This window comes from Plectropomus leopardus, chromosome 12, assembly GCF_008729295.1.
Source record: "Plectropomus leopardus isolate mb chromosome 12, YSFRI_Pleo_2.0, whole genome shotgun sequence".
NCBI classification, from domain to species: Eukaryota; Metazoa; Chordata; class Actinopteri; order Perciformes; family Serranidae; genus Plectropomus; species Plectropomus leopardus.
Window position 1 is genome coordinate 22,908,652 of NC_056474.1, and position 22,805 is coordinate 22,931,456.

Sequence of the window (22,805 nt, forward strand, 5' to 3'; positions counted from 1 at the left end):
CACAACAAGGTATATGGATTATCTTGGGTCATGATTTCTGGAAAAAGACATTTCTGTTGAGTTTTTCAAATGTATTTTTTTCATGCTTTGAGCACCACAAGACAAGTGCCACCTAGTTCTATCATATTAGAGTGAAGGCAGACATCTCTATGGCTGATATCTTCAATACTCAGCATCCCACACTAAAATAATCTAAATTTATAAATAGCACTATGGGTAAGATGAAACATATGTATTTTTGATTTTGGTGTAAACTGTCCCTTTAAGGTCTTTCTCATCCAACCCTACCCAAAACTAGTCTTTTTGCTGTGACCATCTCAAACAAAAACAGATTTCACAAATAACACACATCACAACCTTGCAACAGCTTCTCTGTAGCAAACAGTGATGTGCCTGTGGCCTGTTGTGGCAGTTCCCGAGCATAAATGTGTGCAACAGTATGAATGTAAAGCAGTGTGTCGCTTTAAAAGAGCATGCATGTTCAGGCTGTCTTCCTTGAATGGAAAAAGGTTAAAAATGAATATGCATGATTCACTCAAAGCATCTAAGGTAAAAAAAAAAAAGTGATCTTCAAGAGTTAGAAATGCATCTTTTAAAACATCATAATATTGTCAATTTAAAGAGCTCTAACAGAATGAATTTTTAAAAAAAAAAAAACATTAAATTTAAAATTAATAAGAAAATTGAGATTTAAAAGCAATAATATATAATTCATAAATAGAAAAAAATAAATAAATAAATTAAAATCTAAAAGTTTAAAACTAAAAACTTAAAAAAAATACATTTTCCTTTGTAAAACATTGTGTGAAATCCACAGTGACCATGCAGTAAATTATGAATGCTGTGTAAATGGATGTTAGGATTTCATTGTAGACTTGCATCAGCAGCACTAAGCCATGATGCAACATTAGCCCCATGCCGTACCTGGTATTTGTTGGTGGAGTTGAAGGGGATCTCTGCCACTTTGGGGTTTTGAACTCTCATTTCACGAACACTCCCACAGCACAGCTCGATGCATTTCAACAGAGCTGACTCTGATGCATCCCCTGCCGTCTCCCTCTGGGGAAACACACACACATTTGCACAGTCACTCACATATGCATATTAAGAAATGAGTGTTGTCTGTCTCACTCCCTGTGTTTATCACACTGCGGTGGAAGGCAACTTTAACTGATTAAAGCAGTACCTGAGAGGACTTGCTTTCCTTCCATTATGGTTCTCATTAATAATGCAGGTAGCAGAGTATCATCTGCATCACCGGGCTTGTAATCTGGCCACATTGTTTTTAAAGTTATGTAACAATTTAATGTAGAGGTAATGAAAGCGCAAAACTTAGTTTTCTTTTTCAGTTTAGGGGATGAATAATAATTTGATTACAGCAGCTCAGCATCTTGTGGAAAAACACAGCTGGTTAGTTTGTCATGTGTACTCTTTTTAAGGTATTTTTAAGGGCAGTTTTAAAGGGTATGGATGTAAAAGGTCCTAGATATGAAGAGTTGAAAATAAATATTGTCAGAGGAAGACATTAGACCATTGCCTGTTGGCAATAATCAATAGCAAAGCAGTTTTACGGATGTAGCTAACAAGTAAATTAAAGCTTGAAGGAATTAAAGCACAAAACACTGTTCTGTGTGGTCCATTTTTGTTTGAACAAGTAAACATTAGTTTTATAGCGATACTGCATGCTTTAATGGGGAGCAGAGGTAAAACTTAAACACAGAGTTTAAAGGTCCAGTGTGTGGGATTTAGGGGGATATATTAGCGGGAATGGAATATAATATAATAAGTATGAGTTCTTTAGTGTATTATAACCTGAAAATAAGAGTCACTGTGTTTTCATTACGTAAAAGTAAGATGTTTATATCTACAAAGGGAGCAGGTTTTTGTCTATGGAGATCGACATGTTGCAACACCATGTTTGTACAGTAGCCCATAATGGACAAACCAAACACTGGCTATAGATATGGTCATTCGTCTGCCACCTTAGTTAGAAGCCCCCATGTGGCAAGGAGCCTCAGAAAAACACCAGTTTTTCTAACCTGAAACTGCATTACTGGGTGTTTTTTTTTTTTTTTAAATATAAATCACCATTTGTTCCATTTGTTTTGGAGAGGAGAGGACCTCCGCAAAATTTTGGCTCCCAGATCCTGAACGATAAACACTGAAGGAATTCTAAAGAAGTTTCAGCTAGTTGGAATCTGCAAAGCTCACTGACATGATGTCTCCCTAAATCTTACACACTACTCCTTTAAATATAATTTATGCATTTTAACATTCAGAAAAGGTCCATTAATCCGTGTAGACTACTTGCACATGTAGACATCTGCACACTAAATTTCACACAGACAAAGAGACAGATGGTAAAGAGGTCTATTTTACAAGGCTCAGGATTGAATTATCCCTGTTTGGATGCACATTGCTCTGTATTAGTTTTTTGTGTTTTTTTGCAGGTTTACTAGCTTTGACATGTGTGACAAAGTTGCTTCTGCGGTGCTTGAATCATTTAAGGTAAAAAATCTCCTCTGATAACCTGTAAAGTCCTCCTTGATAAAAAATTTTAAAAATCCATGATGATCACTACAAATCATCCCGCTCTTGGAGCCAATTTATTAGAATCCATGCAGAGCTGATTGACCTGACGGCCGATATACCAACAGGGGCCGAACCAAGACAAGAGATTTCTCTTTGTTCCTGTTTATTCATTCATGAACAGCTGCAAAACAAGGACACGCGCGCCGCAAGATTTGTCCTTGTTTGTGCCTTTTCATGAATGAATAAATAGATCAAGGAAATTCCATTTCTCTTGTTTTTCCGAGTGCAGATATGGACTTCACTGCTATGTTTGAGTGCTGTCAGGAGATATGGCTGTTACTTAATGCAGTGAGGATGCCCGGGCACCTCGAGGGGGCAGAGAGGCTGCAGCGGCAGGGTCTGCTCCCACCGGAGCCAAGAAGCTGTAATCCCTGTCGCTGACAGCCACACCGAGAATTTCTTCAGGTCAGTGTAGCACAGGTTGGAGAAGAGCGGTAGGTAGAAGTGTGGGATATTATTGACTTACCTACCCAGCAGTGTGTGTGTTTGTATATCAGTGTGGGGGAGTTATTTCCAGGGGTGCATTGGATTATTGTGTGTGTGTGTGTGTGTGTGTGTGTGTGTGTGTGTGTGTGTTTACGTGTGAGAAGGAGGCTAACTGTGTCAGTCAGTATGTGTGTATAGTGCACCTGTGTCAAGTGGTATTGACGAATCATTTTTATGGGTTGTTTTTCTCCCTGTAGGTGAGGCTTGGCTGTTTTGCAGATGAGAATTCAAAATACTTTTACTCAATTCCTGTGCAATTCTCAAGTACTCTTAAACTAAACTATATTTTCTCTATATTATGGTACTTAATACTGCACTGTAGTGTACAGTTTTTACTGTTTTATTTACTTGTGTTATACCCAATAGCAGTGGTCTAACTAAGTTAAGTATAATAAATATTGTAAATATAAATAGAGGGGAATATTGCACTTATAACTACATTTATATGACACTTAGTCACTTATCATATTAAGATGTTAAACACAACTCATATCAGCAGTTTATAAAATAAGATACGTTGTTATACAGTAGATTAAACGGCTCAATGATGTGTGAAGTAGATAAAATTAGCTCCACCTCGACCAGCTGCAGCATTAAAATGCTGCTTGGATGATATAATATATGATAATGTAACACTGATAGGGGCAATTCTGTTGCATAATGAGTCACTTTGCTTTTATCACTTGAAGTACATTTTTATGATGTTAAAGGGGAACTATGCTCATTTTCAAATTCATGCATGTTACTTCTATGGACTAAGACAGTCCTAAAATATTAGTAATCATGAACCACTCTCTCCCAAGCTCAAAAACTAGGGAGCTAAAGCTCAGAATTGTGATGTCATGGGTTTTAAAGTCTGGCACTGCTCCATAGACAATGAATTGGGATGACAACTGACAACACTACAATATAATAAAGCTCATTTGGGTATAAAAAAGGAAACAAACATTGTGTGGGTCATCAGAATCAGGCTCCTATTCATTGTCTATGATGCAGCTCCAGACTTTATATTTGTGATATCACAATACTGAGACTATGTTTCGTGTTTCTGGCTTTGAAAAAGAGTAGCTCATAGTCATCAATATTGACTTCCACGAAAATAACATATTTAAATTTAAGGTGGGTTTTCCCCTTTGAGTAATATTTTGAATAAAAGCCTTTTACATGTGATGGACTCTTTTACAATGTAGTAGCTATTTTCATTTAAGTGAAGGGTCTGAATATTTCCTAGAGTTCTCTGAAAAGTGCTTATGTGCATACCGCCTACTTTTATGTCTACTGTAAAACTTTTGTATTTCGGTGTACTTTAACCCAAAGGGTAAGGCTGGTGTTGTTTTATTTATTTATTATTACCAACATAACCCTAAAGAGACTAAAACCAAAAACGAATTCAGTGTTCTGAATGATATATTGTGCTCACTGCATTAAAGGGACACCCGGGTATGACGGTATTAGTTTATTAGCCAAAGGGTTGATTGTGCCAGTTTGGAGCGACCATGTCTAATAGTGATTCTTTTAAAGGTCTGTAGTGTTTGAAAAAGCATAATAGCACTGCAGCAATAGTGGCTTTCCATGTGCTATCACATTTTTATGTCACTCACTACTGATAACAGAATTTGATCTTTGACCTGTAATTCGGTGTTAAGGCAGATTCTGAATTCCTCTGCAACCATTAATATGTTTTCAGTTGACTAGACAGCAGTGGACTTGTGTGACATGGAGGAATTTGCTACAGAAGGCTGTGGCCACAAAGACAATACTTGCGAGGAAAAGCTAATGTGTCTTCCATGGTGTCATGGTATCGACAAGACTTGAAATCAAAATGGAAGATCCCCCTATTTAAGCACAGTTAAGTACAATTTTGTTAGTTAATATAGTTTTTTTTTTATAATGGAGTATTTTCACAATGCACTATACTATACTATATTACACCATATTACAATATGCTATGCTACACTACACTACAATATACTATATTATACTAAAACCTGCTTCACTGCACTAGACTATACTACTCCATTATACTACACTATATTACAATACACTACACCATACTATACTATACCATAGTATACTATACTATGCTTTGCTACACTATGCCATGCTACACTAAGCTATACTATACAATAGTATTCTGTGCTACACTATACTGCACTATACTATACTATACTAAACTAAACTAAACTAAACTATACTGCACTGTACTGTACTATACTGTACTATACTATACTATACTATACTATACTAGCAACTTTAATTAAATGATCTGAATCTTCCACCACTGCTTATCTTTGAGTGACAGCTCACCTAACACTGGCCTGATGTTGTTAACTTGCCCTATCTGCAAGCCATGTATGCAAAATTATGTCTTATGAATAATGCGCATGCATGATCCAAATCTAAAATGACCTGCTCACAACGTCCATAGATTAAACCAAACCAGTACCCCACTGCTTTACAGAGTACAGATAATTTATGAGAGTGAACCACCAATGCAAAGGTTTGGGAAGCTGCTGTTGTAGTGTCAGTGTGGGGTGGAGGTTTGTACCATCAGGATGGGATAGTCCTCCTGTCCGGCTTTGAAATCAGCTCTGTTGCACAGGCCGGCCACGCGAGACAGAGCAGCCCAAGTAGCAGAGCTCTTGTCAAAACCCAAACCTGAGAGAATAACAGAAGGAGCTGTGTTAGACTTTTTTTTTAAGTAAGGCTCATGCAGTATTTATGCTACTGACTTAACTCTTGGTTCGGAGAATAGCTCTGGATATTGTAGCTAAATAACAGAATAGGGGTCAGCTCAGTCGAGCAATCACTTATTCCTAGACAAAAGTGATTTTTCAATTCCCCCATCTGGAAAATGGCATTCATTCTTAACTAGAATGTCTCAAAAAATAGAAGCTGTTTAGAAATTTAATCTAACTGAAAAGACCTTCACTCTGCTGTGTTCATTTTTTTATTAGGCTCTCTAGAGTGGTCACTGTCACTGTTATTGTGAAAAACAGAATAAAATAACATCATGCAACATACAGTGAGTACACAGCGGCAAACTGTGGCTAGAGTTGTTGAACAAGGTGCAAAAGGCTCCAAAACTTGCAACAGCTGCAAAAATAGTCTGTACTCCTAAAAAATGAATACAGGGTGTTTTTTTTCTTCTTCAGCACTTGCACTGTTTCAGCTGTGCGGCCTTTGTCAGCACTGCTGGCTATTCAATGTATTATTGCACAATCCCCTGACTCAATACTCATTGGTATGCATAGAACACCTGTTTTTTTTCTTCATCTTCCAAACCTTTTGGTTTATTGCTAAAAGCTTCTTTGAAATTTGGCTCAGCTTGTAGCTGTTTGGTGGGAGACAGGAATGTGATTGGTTCCGCAGCAGCAGTCTCGCTGAGGAACTCTGGCAAAAGACATGTTTGTAGCTGAGGGTTGTGCCGCCCACTGCATACCGCTACTCAATTAATCCAAGCGGTAGTGCGAATAGCAATGTCTGCTGGTGGCGTGAACATTGGACAGATGCATTTCAGCAGGTGGTCACACTCCCCCTCTGCATTCCCACACACTCTATCTCCCCTTTTTATTTATTTAGCCTCTCCTGCCACTCTCTCTCTTTCTCTCCCTCCTCCTCCCATTCTTTTCATCTCTCCCTCTCTCTCTGTCTCACCAGTCTGGTCCTCGGTGGTGTCTGCCTCGTGGATCTGGTTGTCGAACCACATGTGGGCCACGGTCATGCGGTTCTGGGTCAGCGTGCCCGTCTTGTCAGAGCAGATGGTGGAGGTGGAGCCGAGAGTCTCTACGGCCTCCAGGTTCTTCACCAGACAGTTCTTCTTGGCCATTCGCTTGGCAGTGAGAGTCAGACACACCTGGGAGGACGGCGGGAGGTGAAGGGGGGGGGGGGGTGGGGTGGGTGTGTAGAGGAGAGGCAAGGAGGATGGATGATTGTTAGTCGACCAGGGAAGAGAGCATGTGTACGCACCGGTGCGTTCAAGTGTTTGTGCATGTGAAACCATGCATGGGCCAGGTGCCTTACAGCGGAAGTGTGCATCTGCATGTGTGTGTGTGTGCTGGCTGGTTAAAAGCAGGTGCACAGGGACATAAAAATACAACAAATAGACACATTCCATATGTTGTAAGAGACACATCAATGCACATTAACTCAAGCTGGCCACATTACTCACAAAGCAACAAATGCAGCACAGACATGCACAGACATTTCCACACACAACTCATGGTGTGTTTAAAGCGGGAGCGACTACAGAAACCAGTCACTGGAAGTTAATTTATTTTCTGTGACCAGTGAAATGTCGACTGATGGCATTTCAAATGCCAGCTGGCATCCACCTCGGCTCGCACTTTGTTTATTGTTGCAGAAAAAAGTTAGATTCACTTCAACATTGAAGCAACTCCAACATTCAGTAATAAATCACCTGCTTTGCAGTGTTCTGTTAGTATCATTAGAGCTACAGCTAACATTCACAGAGGGTAAATTAGTGTTAGGAAAAGCACAGGTGTAACTAATAACATTGATGATGGCTCCGATCCATTTAGGTGTGCCAGTAAACCATGACAGTGAGCCAGCAGGCACAATATGAGGGCTCGAGAGCTGGCACACTCTGTGCTGCAATAATCAATATTTTGATGTTAACAATGGATCAAATTACTGCATGTAATGAGAAAACAGCTGCTCAAGATGACAACCCATGGCGAATTAACATCCAAGTCTGCATTTCCCTCTTAGTTCTACAGAGCTTTTGAGCCTCTTTTAGCTCATTTTCAGACCCTTAAACCCCAGTCTCATCAATCTCATTTCAGGCAGCTATTTTCAGTAAACAAGCACATTAACTCACTATGAGCTGGCTGCCCAGCACCAAACAGCAAGGTTAACAAATAGCTGGTGAAGAAAATCATACATGTAGCAGCCAAGGAGCCAGATATATTTTCTAAGGAGTTGGTGAAGACCAAAACAAAGCTAAAAGGAGAGTGAATAATAGACTTATATTTGTTGGATGGCCAGAAAAAAAAGACTTCAAATGAATGCTGATGTTGCTCTGTGTCTGCTGGATGTGAAAATAGTTTGTTAATATGTTTGCAATAAATTTAAAGGGATACTTTACCCCAAAATGATCATTTGTGAGTCAGATACTCACTCCATGTGACCTTAAATTTAAAATGAAAAGTTGCTTGCATTGTATGCCTCCTTGAACGAAGAATCCAAAAACAGAGAAAATTCTTGATGAAGTTAAGTAAAAGGGGGTCACATTTAACAACAGCACAACTATGCCAACACATTGATTTAAAAATTCTCACACAACTCATGCTGTAAACATGCATTTTTATATAAAAAAAATACTATTTTAAACACTTAAACAGTCTTAAACAAAGATGTGGAGCTTGCCAGGGCAGCATGAGGGCATTTGAACTCTGCTCATGCATCCAACTGAAATCCCTCCTCCAAGCTTCTTAATAGGTCAGGAAACGACAGGTTTAGGTGCATGTAAACAGAGCTCATGGTCAATGACAAGTCTAAATGCTTGCGCATGCCCAGGCATTTTGTGGAAGTGTTTTTCATTTTTAAATAAATTTCTATTTCATCGAAAAAAGCACACATTTAGGAAAGCATTGAGCACATGACTGGATAAATGAGATTTATATTTTACAGTACAAGTTGTGCGCGAGTTTTTGAAACAGATGTTTTGAAATAGTTTTGCTGTTGTTTGATGACCTCAATTCAAAAATAATTTTCTCAGGTTTTGGATTCTTCGTTCACCTTGGAGGCATGTAATGCAAGAAAAACAAAGATTTTGTCACAAATCAAAGGTAATATGGGGTAAGTAATTGACATACAAACAATTATTTGGGGAGAAAAGTAGTCCTTTAAAGTTATGTTGAACATAATAATCATCCACCGCATTTTAGTTTATCTTGACATTTTTTTTTACTGTCAAAGTAAAAATCTAATAATAATAAAAAAAAACAAGTAATGAAAATAAAACTTACAATTTGCAGCACAAACCATCTTTAACTTTTTGTTTTTATTCGGTTTGCCAATCTATGACTATTCCCCACGGTTCTATTCACTATTCCCAGAAGCATATTATGTTGTGTCCTTGCTACAAGGGGACCTTGTTCATTGTAAACTGAAGTGCACTTTGTCTTCTCGCAGCGGAAATAAGAAGAGGCTGTTTGAGAACATAAAATCCCATTAAAAAGATGTTCAAACTGATCTGCTCTTTTGTTTGGCAAAAATCAGTAAAAGCTTCATATGATGAGCCTCTCTCATAAAACACAGTGACACAAACACACACGCACGCACGCACGCATGCACATGCACACACACGCACGCACACACACGCACACACACACACACACACACACACACACACACACACACACACACACTCACTCACAGTGACAGTAGCCAGCAGTCCTTCAGGCACGTTTGCCACGATGATGCCAATGAGGAAGATGACAGCCTCCAGCCAGGTGTAGCCCAGGATGAGTGACAGGATGAAGAAGGTCACGCCCAGGAAGACAGCCACGCCCGTGATGAGATGGATAAAATGTTCAATCTCGATGTTGATGGGTGTACGGCGGACTTCAAGCTCCGATGCCAGCGTGGCGATGCGACCCATCACTGTTCGGTCACCGGTGCCTATCACGATGCCACGGGCCGTACCTGAGAAGGAGTGGTGATTCACTGTTAGTCTGTCTGGATAAAAGCCCTTTAAAACAAGATGTCAAGGCCTCAGGTGGCTGACCCAGTACTCTAACTGCTTTAGTGAAATGTGTGTGTGCTTCTGAGAGCAATATGTAAAAAGATAAATGACTGTTAAAAGTGTGTAAGACACAGTGGGAGTTGAGTGCTGTATTTTGTAAACAGGGAGGACGGTTGATAGGGATGTGATGGGGCTGGATGAGGAGTGGTGATGGATGGAGGAGAATTACAGGTGTTGGGCAGTGATTGATGGTTGAGTCCGCTGAGTGAGTGAGGAAAGAATCTGAAACACGTAAAATACAAATAATGTTATCCACAGATGTCACTATCAGCAGTTTTCACAGGGACTATTTTCTCAGTAGAAAGTAGTTCCAATGGAAGCTGTTCAAAGAGAGATCTGTGGATAATACAGAGCAACAGGGACATTGTTTTGGCAAAGAAAATGTTGCTACTGATTTTTTAAATGTCATTTCTAATGCTGTGAGCACCACAGATAAAATGTCATTTACCTTCATTGTATTAGGGTGGAAGCAGAAATTTTAGGGACATGCATAAAACCCCAACTATCTGCGTGGGCAGACAGCACTAAAGTTAAGCAGGAAAATATGGTGGGGTTTTATGTGTGCTTTGTCTGACTTGATCTTTTAAACACAACCCACACAGAGGGAGCAAAACTGAGTCACAGACAATAAGACAGCGGACTAAACATTACTCTCTAATTTAAGTTTTCATAACTGATTCAGATATTGATTTGTTTTGAAAAAAGAAAATGCATTGCTGGCATATACAATACAATGATCAATATCAAATTTTGGCATTGCATTTTTCTTAAAGGATAAAACTAAATAATGAATCTTTGCTTTTAAGTTGACACAAAAGAGAAGTTGTTAAAGTACATGGAAGTTTAAATATCTTCAAGTCCATGACAACTGGGCAAAGTGATTATGTGATAAGACTGAAAGCTCCTGGACAGCTATGTAATGGACCTTGTGGTGGTATTTCTCAACTGTTTCCAGGGTTAAGAATGAACTTTGACCCAAAGATAAATCATTAGCTGACAAATGAGGGCATTTGCAGGCTGGATCCCCCAAATATTCTAAGTCTTATTTGACTTTAAGCTTTTTTTTCCCCAAAATGAACAGACTTTTGAGAGGAAGCGTTCACTTAATATTCAACCTACATTTGAATTTAGATGTAGAGATTGATGAAGCTGCAGATTCTGATATGAGAATCCCATTGAAATGCTGACTGCATTACCGTTTGATGATTGATAGCAACGGAAATACCAACTAAAACTCCCATCGGTTGAATTTCAAATGAAAACACTCATTAATAATCTCAATGCATTCAAAATTCAATAACTACGCACTACTGTAGGGTGGAGGCATGGCTGCTGTAATGAATGCACTGAAACACACTGATAGTTGATCACCAGATGGCTTAAAGGAGACTTTTTAGAGGCGATAAGAGACAAGATAATGGCAGATGTGGCCTACTGACCCTCGACACAGTTGGTGGAAAAGAAACAGATGTTGCGGGTCTCCAGAGGATTCTCGTGCGTGAACTCTGGGGAGCGAGTCTGAGGCTCAGATTCTCCCGTCAGAGACGAGTTGTCCACCTTTACAAGAATAGGGAGAGAGGAGGAGAGAGAATGGTGTTACCCAGTGAGACTGAGGGACAGAAAAAGGAGAGAGAGGGGAGGTGAGACTGACAGGGTGGAAATGAAAGCAGCAGCACTTAGCAGCAACAAGTGCAACTCTCTTTGTCATGTCAAAACCCGTTTCTGGTCTTAGTGAGTTTTCCCATGTTTCTCTATAGGTGGAAACATGTATGCCATTGATTACCACAGTCATACTGCACTAACTCAAAATCTACTGAGACTAACTCAAGCTAATTCTCTCACTAACTCATGAAGAGATTCTGCTTAAACAGTCAAACTCAGGTTTTCATTAAAACTGGCCACTCAAAAATTTTGTTGGACGAATGTCAGGTGACCTGGAGGCAAACCATACACACAAGTGTTTTGGGGGTGATGTAAGTGCCTTCATAAAATACTACCAGATATGCTACCCACACAACAGTTTCACAATGTATGTAATGTGTGTAAATGTGATGAAAATGTTACTAGTTGGCAGCAAAAAAAAAAAAAAAAAAGCAGCGGCTTAAATCCATTCAGGACATTTACTCAAGGGGAAATTTTGACCTTCCTTTTAACAGAAATTAGGGAAACTTGACCTGAGATGCTTAAATAGTAACCTGATGGTTTAAATGTTTACTATCTGGAAGCAGTATTGTAGATACTATACTATAAGTCTGACTACTGGAAACTACCAGAATCTCTCAACATCTATTGGATGGATTTTGCCAATAAATTGCAACAAACAATCATATGATGTCAGGATAAATTGTGGTAATGTAAGTGATCCTTTGAATTTTCAAATTCAAATTTTTAACCAGTATTGTGGATTATGAACAAACACCTACTGACATTCCCCGTAGAGGGAAAACTGAATATACGACTGAATAAATAGGGAGTTTAAATAAATGAGACCTGGATCATACCGCACAAGCTCTAAGTTTGTAAATGGATGTTTTGATACAGTTTTGCTGTTGTTAAAACATGGTCCCCTATGACTTCAGTTCATGAAGAATTTTCTTCTTTTTTGGGATTTTTCATTCACTTTGGAGATGTGAGAAGAACAAAGTGCACAAACACAGGGCGAGTAACTGACATACAAATGATCATTTGGAGAGTGAAGTGTTCCTTTAAGATGGTTAACAAGATAAACAATAATTTATCAAGTAGAAAGAAGAACAAGAAGAAAGGAAGGAAAGGAAAGAAAGAAACAAGAAAGAAACATAGCAACACAAAAGTCAGTTGAGCAACTGTAATCCCACTGAGACCTCAAGGCCCCCCTAGGCTGAGCCCAGCACCCCTCCCCTACCTTGCACCCGCTGGAGGAGATCACTCGAAGGTCAGCTGGGATGCGGTCTCCCCCTTTGATCTCCACAAGATCTCCCTGCACCACAAGCTCAGCATTGATCTGCATCTTCTCCCCCTCCCGGATCACCAAAGCTTGCTGGCATGGAGAAAAAAGGGAAGACAGAGACAAGAAGAGAGAGGGAGTGTGAGGGAGAGAGAAAGAGAGAGAGTTTGGGAACAGAGAGAGGATTTAGTCAGGAGGAAGAGTGAGAGCGATAAAAAAAAGTGGAGCCAGAGGGTGTAGAGGTATGTGAAAGGGAGAGATAGTGAGAGGAAGTGGAAAAAGAGAGAGAAAAGACAGGTAGTGGAAAAGGAGACAAGAAGGGAGTGAAAAGAGCCTAAATAGATTAAAGAATTAGGCAATCGAAGTGCTAGAGGTGGATAACGCAAGGGGAGTTTTTATGCAAACACACTCACAATCCGAAGTTGGCTCAAACATTTATTCTTCCTTTGTGCAAGCTTATTAGGTTTCCACTCAAGTGAGTGTGTAAGCCCTACTTGAGGGACAGCTTATTGATTCAGAAAGCTGTGAGACTACACCAAACACCACACGCATCAACATACCTGTGGCACCATTTTCTTGAAGGAGTCCATGATTCGGGAGCTCTTGGCCTCTTGGAAGTAAGAGAAGCAGCCGGTGATGATGACCACAGCTGCCAGCACCACGCCCAGATACAACTGAAACGGGGGCAAACACAAGCCACAGGGGGAGTGTGTGTCATTATTGACTTAGTTTGGTTCATGTTAGGCATGTTTGAGCGTAGGAAATGGGGATTTACAAAAAACTCAAAACGGTTTTAAAACAGCAAAACCTTAAATGCAGAGTGCAAGGGAAGAGTTAAGATGAAGAAAACCTGGGGAAGCTCTCAGTCTTAGTGGGAGATTTAAAGGGGAAAGCCGTCCTTGAGCTGAATTCTCGTGTACTATTCCTGTCATCTTGGACGGTTCATTCAATGTTAGTCCAAGTGAACATCTGTCTCCCAAACCCAGAAAAGCAAGAACTGAGACTCTGATCTGCGAGGCTACCAAGAGATACTTTCTGAACTGCAGCCTGACTCTCGTGGCTGCGTGAAAGCAAGGAACATTTACTCTGGTGCTTCTTTTTTTTTCTTTCACAAGTTTATTTACTGTGAATATTTCCCATTCTACCAATGAAAAAGCTGTTATAGGTTCAGCTCTCACTGATACAAACAAGACAGCCAGGCACTTTGGATGAAAGCATCTGCCAGCTGGTGTACTGTACTGTATGTCCTGGACTCCTGGAAAATGAAATTCGTAAACCTTGAAAAGTTTCTTCTTTTGGAAGGTGCTGCTTTCACTTGACAGCAAACAGAATGTTTTGCTCTTTTACGGTTGAATACCTTTTTATTTTTTTGCTTTTACCGTAGCTGTGCAAAATCTTCTGAACCAGGAAATACATCTGTATCCTCAGAAAATCACTTGTCAGTGTTTACAACATTTGCCTCCAATTCAGCGCTTAGTTTGCAGCTCCTGGTTGTGTCTAGCTGTACACGCTTTTTTTTTTTTCTTTTCAGATTTAAACTTAGCTTTTTTGCCTCCTCTAGCTTCAGGAGACACTTGTTCTCGTTCACCAGCTGTACAGAATTGTAGGGCGACATCTGTCCAAACAGGTGACACTTTTGCATCTACTAAAGTTTAAAGGGTTGAAAGAAGAAATGCTCCATTTCCAGATTGCAAGCATGAATTTTAAAATACGGCAGTAAATTGTGTGGGTTCAGCGGTGCTCTCGGAAGCCTGAGGATGCTAAGACAATGCAATCTCTCTGCACAATAAAAACATCGAATTCATGTTAAATTAAGTTTAAATCCGACAACAGCGATGTGTGCAGTCCTGTTAGGGTGGATTTTCATCTTAAATAACTGCTTGTACATTATGCAAAGGCTCAAAGTGCCAAATCTGCAGGCAGTCGGGGCCTTTGAAGTAGCTCAGCGGAGCATCCAGCTGTACATACTCAGTGCTGAATGTAGAGATTAAACGGGGGAGATTAAAGTTATCACGTGTGTGCATGTGCGTGTGTCTATCTACTGTATGTTACTGTATATTATGCAAGGGTTTAAGGCTGTCTGGGGTTTGGAGAGCACTGAATGATGATTACATAATGACTAGGAGCCATAAAGTGCAGTATGGATGGCTGCTTGGCTCCATTTGAACAGCGGGTGGTCTGGGTATTTATCCCTGCTAATGCCAGTGTCAGTGGTTGTTGTTACGTCACACTCTCTGGGTCAGTGGGTACTTTTAATTGTATACCAAATCATTGTGTGTTTTAAGATTTTTATATTATTTAATTTTTCTGTTTTAATGTGCTCATATTTTCATGTCCTTTTTTCCTTGTCTGTTCCTTACTCTATTTGTCTTTAGTTAACATTGCCTCTGTGTTGGTTCATGTGACCTAATTGTGTTGCCATTTTGGCCGGCACTCTCGAAAAGGAGATTTAGATCTCAAGAGGCCATCCTGGTTAAGTAAAGGTCACACTGAAAAATCTCCCGACAAGACAAACAAAGGTAAGAAAATCCACCAGCAGTGAATATTTTGACAATTTCTGGTCCCTGGTTTAAGGTTAAGATTAGACTTAGGATAAAGTTACTTCATGCATATATGTATAGTACATGTGAAAAATGTATGAATATATAGCAGTTTTTCATAACTTGATATTACCATTTTTCAATTTTCAGTGGAATTATAATGTCTTATTGACAGATGGTGTGATCATATTGAGTTGTCATTTCAATAAATTCTATTGTCTAAATTAATAACTCCACAGAAATTATAATTAAAAGTGAATGAGTCATTCAAAATATGTTGTACACGGAAGATTAATCTTTCTCAGAATAAAATCTTACACAGCCCAAGCCAATATTACACAGGCTGCCTTATATTTAGAGGCAAGCTGGGCTCAAACTCTCTATTAAATATAATACAGAAGTTGGTAGATTTGCCCAGGGGAGTTTTTACACCTCCAGTGCTTCTCAGCAGCTAAGGTGGAAAGTGCAAAAAATTGCTAATATATACTGTATATTGAATATTAATATACATAGAGAAAAATATCGTTAAATTTCAGATTTCTTAAGATGTCCCTTATGTGAAAAAGTGCTATGGAGAAATTAACACCCTAAATGACAATATCAAGATATTAATCAGCATATGCCAACCAGCCATAGAAGCTGGCCCCTCTGGACTGAACAACCCTGGAACCGACTCTGACTGACTTCAATCACTTAAATCAGTAATTTGATTCACAAACTTTATAACAAATACAGGAAAAAAGGACTTGCTTTTCACATTTGATGAGTTGTGTTTGATGTATTACAGAACATTAAAAGACAGTGTGTTGCATCTACACGTGGATCAAATTTTTTATATGTGATTTTTGTATATATTTAGAATATTTTAATGTCTTTCATGTTGAAAAAATATTTTTATTATTATTGTAACATTAGACCCAACTATAGCAACATTTTCCAATTTAACAAAATGTTAGCACTTCTTTAGAAAGATTTAGCATTTAGCAAGTCGTGCAACTCAGACTTTAAAACCAATGATTTGTGATTTCAGTTGGATTTGAGTTTTTTTTCACTAAAGATACTATATACAAAAGAGAACCACAAAAAACTGACATTACATCACTAAGCACCAGTTTGAAAAAAAAGATACCAAAAATATTTTTTTCCTGTACAAAAACAACTCAGCGGTCAACAACAAAAATCATTGTAGTCTGCACACTTGGGGGACTCAAAGTTTAGGATTTGGGACTTGAATGCAAGAACCTGAGACTAACTTGTGACTTGCAAAACAACTGTGACTTGACAATGTCTTAATCCCACCTCTGCTCTATTGTACCCGTGTTACAACTGTAGCCATCTTTGTTTACCTGCGTCTCTCCCCGTGTGTGATTAATATGTAAAGCTGTGCGCCTGAACATGTGCGTGCATGTTTAACAAGCAGTTTCTCACATTGTCATTGGGTGCCTCGTCCTCAGTGGCCACCTGGATGGTGTAGGCCAGGAAGCAAAGGATGGCACCAATCCAGAGCAGGATGGAGAAGCCACCGAACAGCTGACGGCAGAACTTGACCCACTCAGGGGTGGTGGGGGGAGGGGTCAGCGCGTTTGGACCATCCCTGGCCAGAATCTCCGCAGCTCTGGCGTTGGTCAGGCCCTGAGGGAGAGCAATTTTTAGGAATGAATGTCTTTTCTGCATGCACTGGGAATCTTATTACAACACAACGACCCCATTTTCACCGCGGCTTAAAAAGCAATTTTACTGCTACAGTTGCAGAACATCAAGTATTCCTGCCTGGCCTATTTAACACCACAAGTATAATAAACTGGGTGAGTCTCCTCATCTAAGGTTCTAGGCCGTAAAACTGTTAGAAGTAACTTTATTGAAATATTTTTTTCATGATTTTGCCTAATAGTGTTAAGGTCTAATTTACAGAAAATCCATGAAAGTACCTTAAATACTATAATTTAGTTATATTGGAAAAAAACAACTTACACACACACACACACATACATTATCTCTTTTTCAAGCTTTCATAGTTTTTTTTGACATTTTTTACAGCTTGTGATATTTTTAGAGCACCCCAACTACTTTTTTTCTTTTTCAAATACTAATCTTAAAAAGATAAAATCAGTTTCACTTCACTTGCAATGTCAAACTTAACGTAAGCAGCAAATGTGTTTACAGCATAAAAACTTTTGTGATGTGCTTGTATCTGTCTGTGCATGGGATTGTAGCGTCAAAGTGTGTATGCTTGTTTGTGTGTGTGTGTGTGTGTGTGTTTGTGTGATTGAGGGATTAAAGATGAATGAGGCTCAAGGTGAGCCGGGGACGCTGCGGTGGATCTACCTTGACCAAAGTAATGTTTGGTCTCAGTTTGGATGCTGCTCACTAGTAGAGGCAAGCAGAGATTACATCTCTGTGGGGGATATTACAGCAACTCTTTGTGGCATGTTTGTATGCAAGTGTGTGTGTGCAAATTAGGCTGTTTGTGCGTCGTTACCCGCGTGAGGTCCACTCCATAGCGTTTTCCCAGATCATCCAGAGCTATTTTGTGGTCGTCCTGCAGGGATAAAATGTTCCTTTTTTATTTGTGCTTCAGTGGAACAGAAACAGTAAACAGAATCAGTGTAATGTTAATTGGCCAGTAAAATTATCTCTAAGGAAATTTGTCTTTGACATATCATAAATGGGAAACTGCACATATTCTTTTACAGCTATACATTCAATGCACTGCTATAGGAACTGAGGCAGTATGACTACAGCTGTAAAGGGAATTTTAATAACCGACCAGGGTCAAATAGATCATGAGGGCATAGCTCTGATGCATTACACACCTCCATCTTCCTGAGAAAATACTTTATTCTGTGTTTCTGACAAGGATCAGGGGCTTTATATATATATGATTCATTCCCCATGACAGATCAAAGAGGTCAAAGAGTGATGTCCGCTCCCCCTGCATTGCCAAGTAGCTCTGAACCAGAGGTGAGCAAACTGTAAAAATGTGACCCACTGAAAACTGTACGACACTGTTTAACAAAAAGGGTTGGGGAAAAATGCATAGTATCGCAGTATTTTGCATGGCAAAATTTCTGGGTTCATTTTATTGTTTGGTGGCATATTTTTATATATCTGTGCAACTGGCCAAATGCCACCTCAAGATAATCCAACATAGCCATAGGCAGAGATTTCGGGGGCCATGTGGGGGACACATCTCTTGCAATGTTTTCAATGTGCATTTGTCGCCCAATAAAAATCTAAAAGTAACAGAGGACTTATCTTACTAATGAAAAAAGGCTACATTTGATGCATAGATATTCACCAGAATGCAGGAAGTAAAGTGTTTGATGCTCAAAATTTCGTGGGAGAGGATCCCGAAACACCCATTTTCACGTGTCCCCTCAATGTTGAAACAAAACTTACGTCCTTGACTGCGACTAAAATGGAGTTTGGTACTATAGCAACAAAAGCTACCAGCTGTCAGCATGACGTCAGTCCCACACAGGGGCGTAGCAACAAATTCTGAGCCTGAAGCAGTCTCTGTGGGCCCCCTGTCCTTCCTCTTTTCATCTATGTCTCTCTCACAAACCTTTTGAAATTTTTTTTAGCTTTTGTAGAAACAATTTCTATTGCAGGGGCAGACTAAACCATTTTACACCTCTATGGGGTGACAGGGCCCCCTTACAGACCTTCCACTATTTTTGATACAAAGTTCTGTCTTTTAACCAATGTATTCCCCGATTTTAATTTAGTTATGGGACTAGTCGCTTAAAAATTTAAAAGAATCAAACAAAAGCAAACTTTGAATTCCAGGCTTTTCAAAGCACCCCCTTTCATTGATGTCCTTTGGCAATTAGCCCCATTTTCCCCAAGCCCCCAGTAACAGTGCCAAGGTTTAAAAACATTTTTACATAGTTGCCATAAGTGGAATTACACCATCCGCATGCATCATGTGATGCCATCAGGCCCAGAAAAATGTTAAACCATTGACTTAAATTACGAAAGAGACAACTGTAAATCAGTGGATAATTATTTTTGAGCATCAAAACCCCTGTAAAATGACTATTTAACTATCAGGATTTGCTCCATTCAGTCCAATAACATTTCCAAAGTGTAGAGGAGCCACAATATTAAATCATTTTGCTCCCAATCAAGTTAGTGGAGCGCTAAACTGGAAGTTTGCCGACAGGCGTAAGTTAGCTGCTCGGTCACACACAGCCACCATGAGTCTCTAGTGCTCATGCTCTATGGGCTCAATAATGCAAAAGATCCAGGTACTTTCATTCAGCGGAAAGATCATTTTATTACGCCTCCACTCTGGCAACAGCTGAGGCCAGAGGCATTATGCTTTCAGGTTGTCTTTCTGTCTGTCCATCCGTCTGGCACATTTTTGTGAATGCAATATCTTAAGAACGCCTCCAGGGAATTTCTCCAAATTTGACACAAACTTTCAGTTGGACTCAGCAATGAGCTTATTAGATTTTGGTGATCATAGGTCAAAGGTCAAGGTCCGTGTGACCTTGTCTCAGTCTTGTGAATGTAATACCTCAAGAAAACCTTTTCAAATTTGGCACAAACGTTCAAGTAGATTCAAGAAAGTGCTGATTCACTTTTGGTGGTCAAACTCCTGGTGATCTTGCATTTGTCTCATTCTTATAAACTCAATAACTCAAGAACACCTTGAGGGAATTTCTCCAAATTTTGCACAAATGTTCACATGGACCCAACAATAACCTGATTAGAATTTGGTGTTCAAAGGTCAAGGTCACTGTGACCTTGCATACGTATGATTTTCATAACCCCAAAATCTGAAGGTGGCCTTAAGAAATGTCCTAAAATTTGGCGCTAATGTCCACTTGGACTCAAGAATGAACTGATTAGAATCTGATGGTCGAAGGTCAAATGTCAAGATCATGGTGACCTAATAAAACATGTTTTGGGCCATAACTAAAGAAACCTTGGGTGCCCACTTTGAAATGGTGATTGTATAGATCTTCTGTGCTGCAGGGGGTAAGATGTATGTTAAGCATGTTTCCACAGACATGGATGTAAACTGTAAGTGCAACTTGACTGGTGCACTGAGGCACATTACCAGCTCTGTCTATTTACTTCATGTGCTACTAAGAAGCTTTCACAGAAATGAACAGCGTCCCCCCTTCAATGCTGTATCCAGATCTTTTAATACATTCATGCTTTCCCCCCACTATGACGCCACTGGTCCCACAGAATTAGTGGCTACTTTATGTAATCAACAAAAAGACAGCAAGAAACCCACCAGTTCCTTTACCAACAGTAGCTCTCAGAGGACCACAATGATCTGTAGCTTGGCGGAAATCAACGACACACCCCAGTGTACAGAAAACACTTTGCTAGTTAAGCTTTATTTATATGCCCCTCCACCCAATATCGATCAGCCATTATCTGGTGGTTGTTTAAAGGATTTCTGGTGGGGAATAAATGTAGGAAATCACTAGCTGAAGAATAAGGCAGACTGATGAAAACACAACACTTGATCCCAAAACCTCTCCCAAAACTTTGACAGCATCCAAGGATTTTTTTTTCTTTAATCAGTCACAGACCAACTTGATAATTACCAAGAGCTGCTTTATCAGAGATAGTGCGTGCAGCAAAATGTACCCCAGTTTTCATGGGCATCGCTTGGCTGCATTTTGACAGCACCTCAAAGAGATACAGCTCTGCACAAGACAAAAACTCTGCACTACACTGCTGGTGGCCCACAAATTATTCAGTATCTTTCTGAGTACAAAGAAGAGCAGCCAGAGGGTGGTAGAACAGATAGGAGAGGACGGGCTGGCTGGGAACTCATCTACGAGTGACTACACTAAGCAGGTTGGATTGCCATTTTGTTTACGGGCCACTGTTTTCATTTATAGCCTTGTTAAATAACCTGGTGTCTTTGGCGTAACACTATTTGGGGATCATTTGGGAGCAGCGGCGATGGAATCAATCACTGTGCAGAGTGAGTGTGGGTTGGTGAAGTGACAGCTTGTTTTTCTTACCAAGGCCACCTCCTTCTTCAGCTCATCCAAGTCCCTGTCCTTCTTCTTCCTCTTCCCTCCATTCTCAGCACCACACTGGGGGGTAAAGAGGGAGATTACCATACATCAGGCCCGTAGGCTATCATCCCGAAACTCCACAGAAAATAAGGAAAAAGCCACATGCTTGTTGCCACATTGTAACTCGCCATTTACATTCATAGCCACGTATTACAAGCATCAGTGTGAGCACAATGGACTTTGTGTATGCTGGTTCATTTCAATCTCCTGGCACTATTGGCAAACCATTCACTGAATTCGTTGGAGGAAAAATATTTTTCTCATAGTGGGAGTTCCTCATTTGTGCAAGCGAGAGAGAGTGTGTGTGTCACGAACAGTTGGAAGAATGGTGCATCATGGAAATCATCTGCCGCTGTCAGTCTCCTCTTAGCAGCACGTGTACATGTCAGCGGAGGAGGGATACACAGGGAGACTGAGGGGAGAGTGCGAGCGAGTGACACAGTGAAAAAGTAATCAAAAAGAGCCAAAGAGGGAGCACAGAGCCGGTGGAGTGCCTGAAATGTGTCTGGCATAGCAATTTCCCCCCACTGTGTGAGGAAGATTACCAGCCTGTCCTCCCATAAAGCTAAATGGAATGGGCCTGATGGAGAGAATAAAAACAAAATTACGTAATTACCCAAATAAACAGCGAGCCGGGAGCAAAACTTATTGAGGAGAAAAGCTATCATCCTGTGATGTTACTGTCTTAAAAAAAGCCCTGCAGACGGGTTGAGAAATCTCAGTAGTTTTCCATGATGCATGTCCACGCCATATGCTGTTACTGTACATATGCCACAGTAGGAACACAGAAACTGAGTCATCCAATCAGTTACTGGAGGCAAGTTGTCAGAGAGGGCCAAGTGATATGGCAAAAATCATATTTTACAATATTAATGAAAATAACTTTGATATTGAAATGATGTTATAAGGTTGACTACTGGTGTTTTCATTTTAAAAAAATTCCCAATGAGATTCTTGATAAATTGTTATCAGTAATGTGGATATAATGAGCCAGCGAAGAACAGCTAAAACAGTTTGGTAAGTTCAGAAAATTACACACTGTAAAAATAAATTGTTTGATTAACTCAAATTTTCAAATGATTCCACTTGTCTTCTCAAATTCAGTCAACTTAAAAATTTAGGGCAGCCTGGACACTTTTTTTTGTTGTTAAAACACGTCTTATTTTTACAGTGCAATTTACTGGCATAAAATGGAAAGCTGGAATAGTCTTAGTTTTTAAAAAAAATACATCAGTTACTGTTCTACAACCTTGAAAACGATAAAAAGACATTATTATGATCATATCACAGATGAGTTTTTTGATAAATAATAATAATAATAGTAATAGTGTGGATATTATCACTAAGTAAGTAAAGACATATAACAGAACAAATAGAACAGCCTAAGTTCATAAAATTACATTAAGGTAGTGTAATTCAGGCTTTAAAATCAAGAAAAG

At 39.6% G+C, this 22,805-nt stretch overlaps 1 protein-coding gene across 1 annotated transcript in view; it reads right to left on the bottom strand.

The window, feature by feature from the left end:
* atp1a2a (ATPase Na+/K+ transporting subunit alpha 2a) overlaps positions 1-22,805 on the bottom strand; it is a 46,913-nt gene that overhangs the window by 23,845 nt on the left and 263 nt on the right. Inside the window, exons 2-11 of the mRNA XM_042498280.1 lie at positions 21,310-21,384; positions 17,793-17,852; positions 16,742-16,945; positions 13,334-13,447; positions 12,732-12,866; positions 11,287-11,404; positions 9,479-9,747; positions 6,736-6,934; positions 5,627-5,736; positions 925-1,059 (exon numbers count right to left, since the gene is read on the bottom strand). Coding sequence (XP_042354214.1) covers positions 925-1,059; positions 5,627-5,736; positions 6,736-6,934; positions 9,479-9,747; positions 11,287-11,404; positions 12,732-12,866; positions 13,334-13,447; positions 16,742-16,945; positions 17,793-17,852; positions 21,310-21,384 — 1,419 coding nt within the window. The remainder of the gene's footprint in view (positions 1-924; positions 1,060-5,626; positions 5,737-6,735; positions 6,935-9,478; positions 9,748-11,286; positions 11,405-12,731; positions 12,867-13,333; positions 13,448-16,741; positions 16,946-17,792; positions 17,853-21,309; positions 21,385-22,805) is intronic.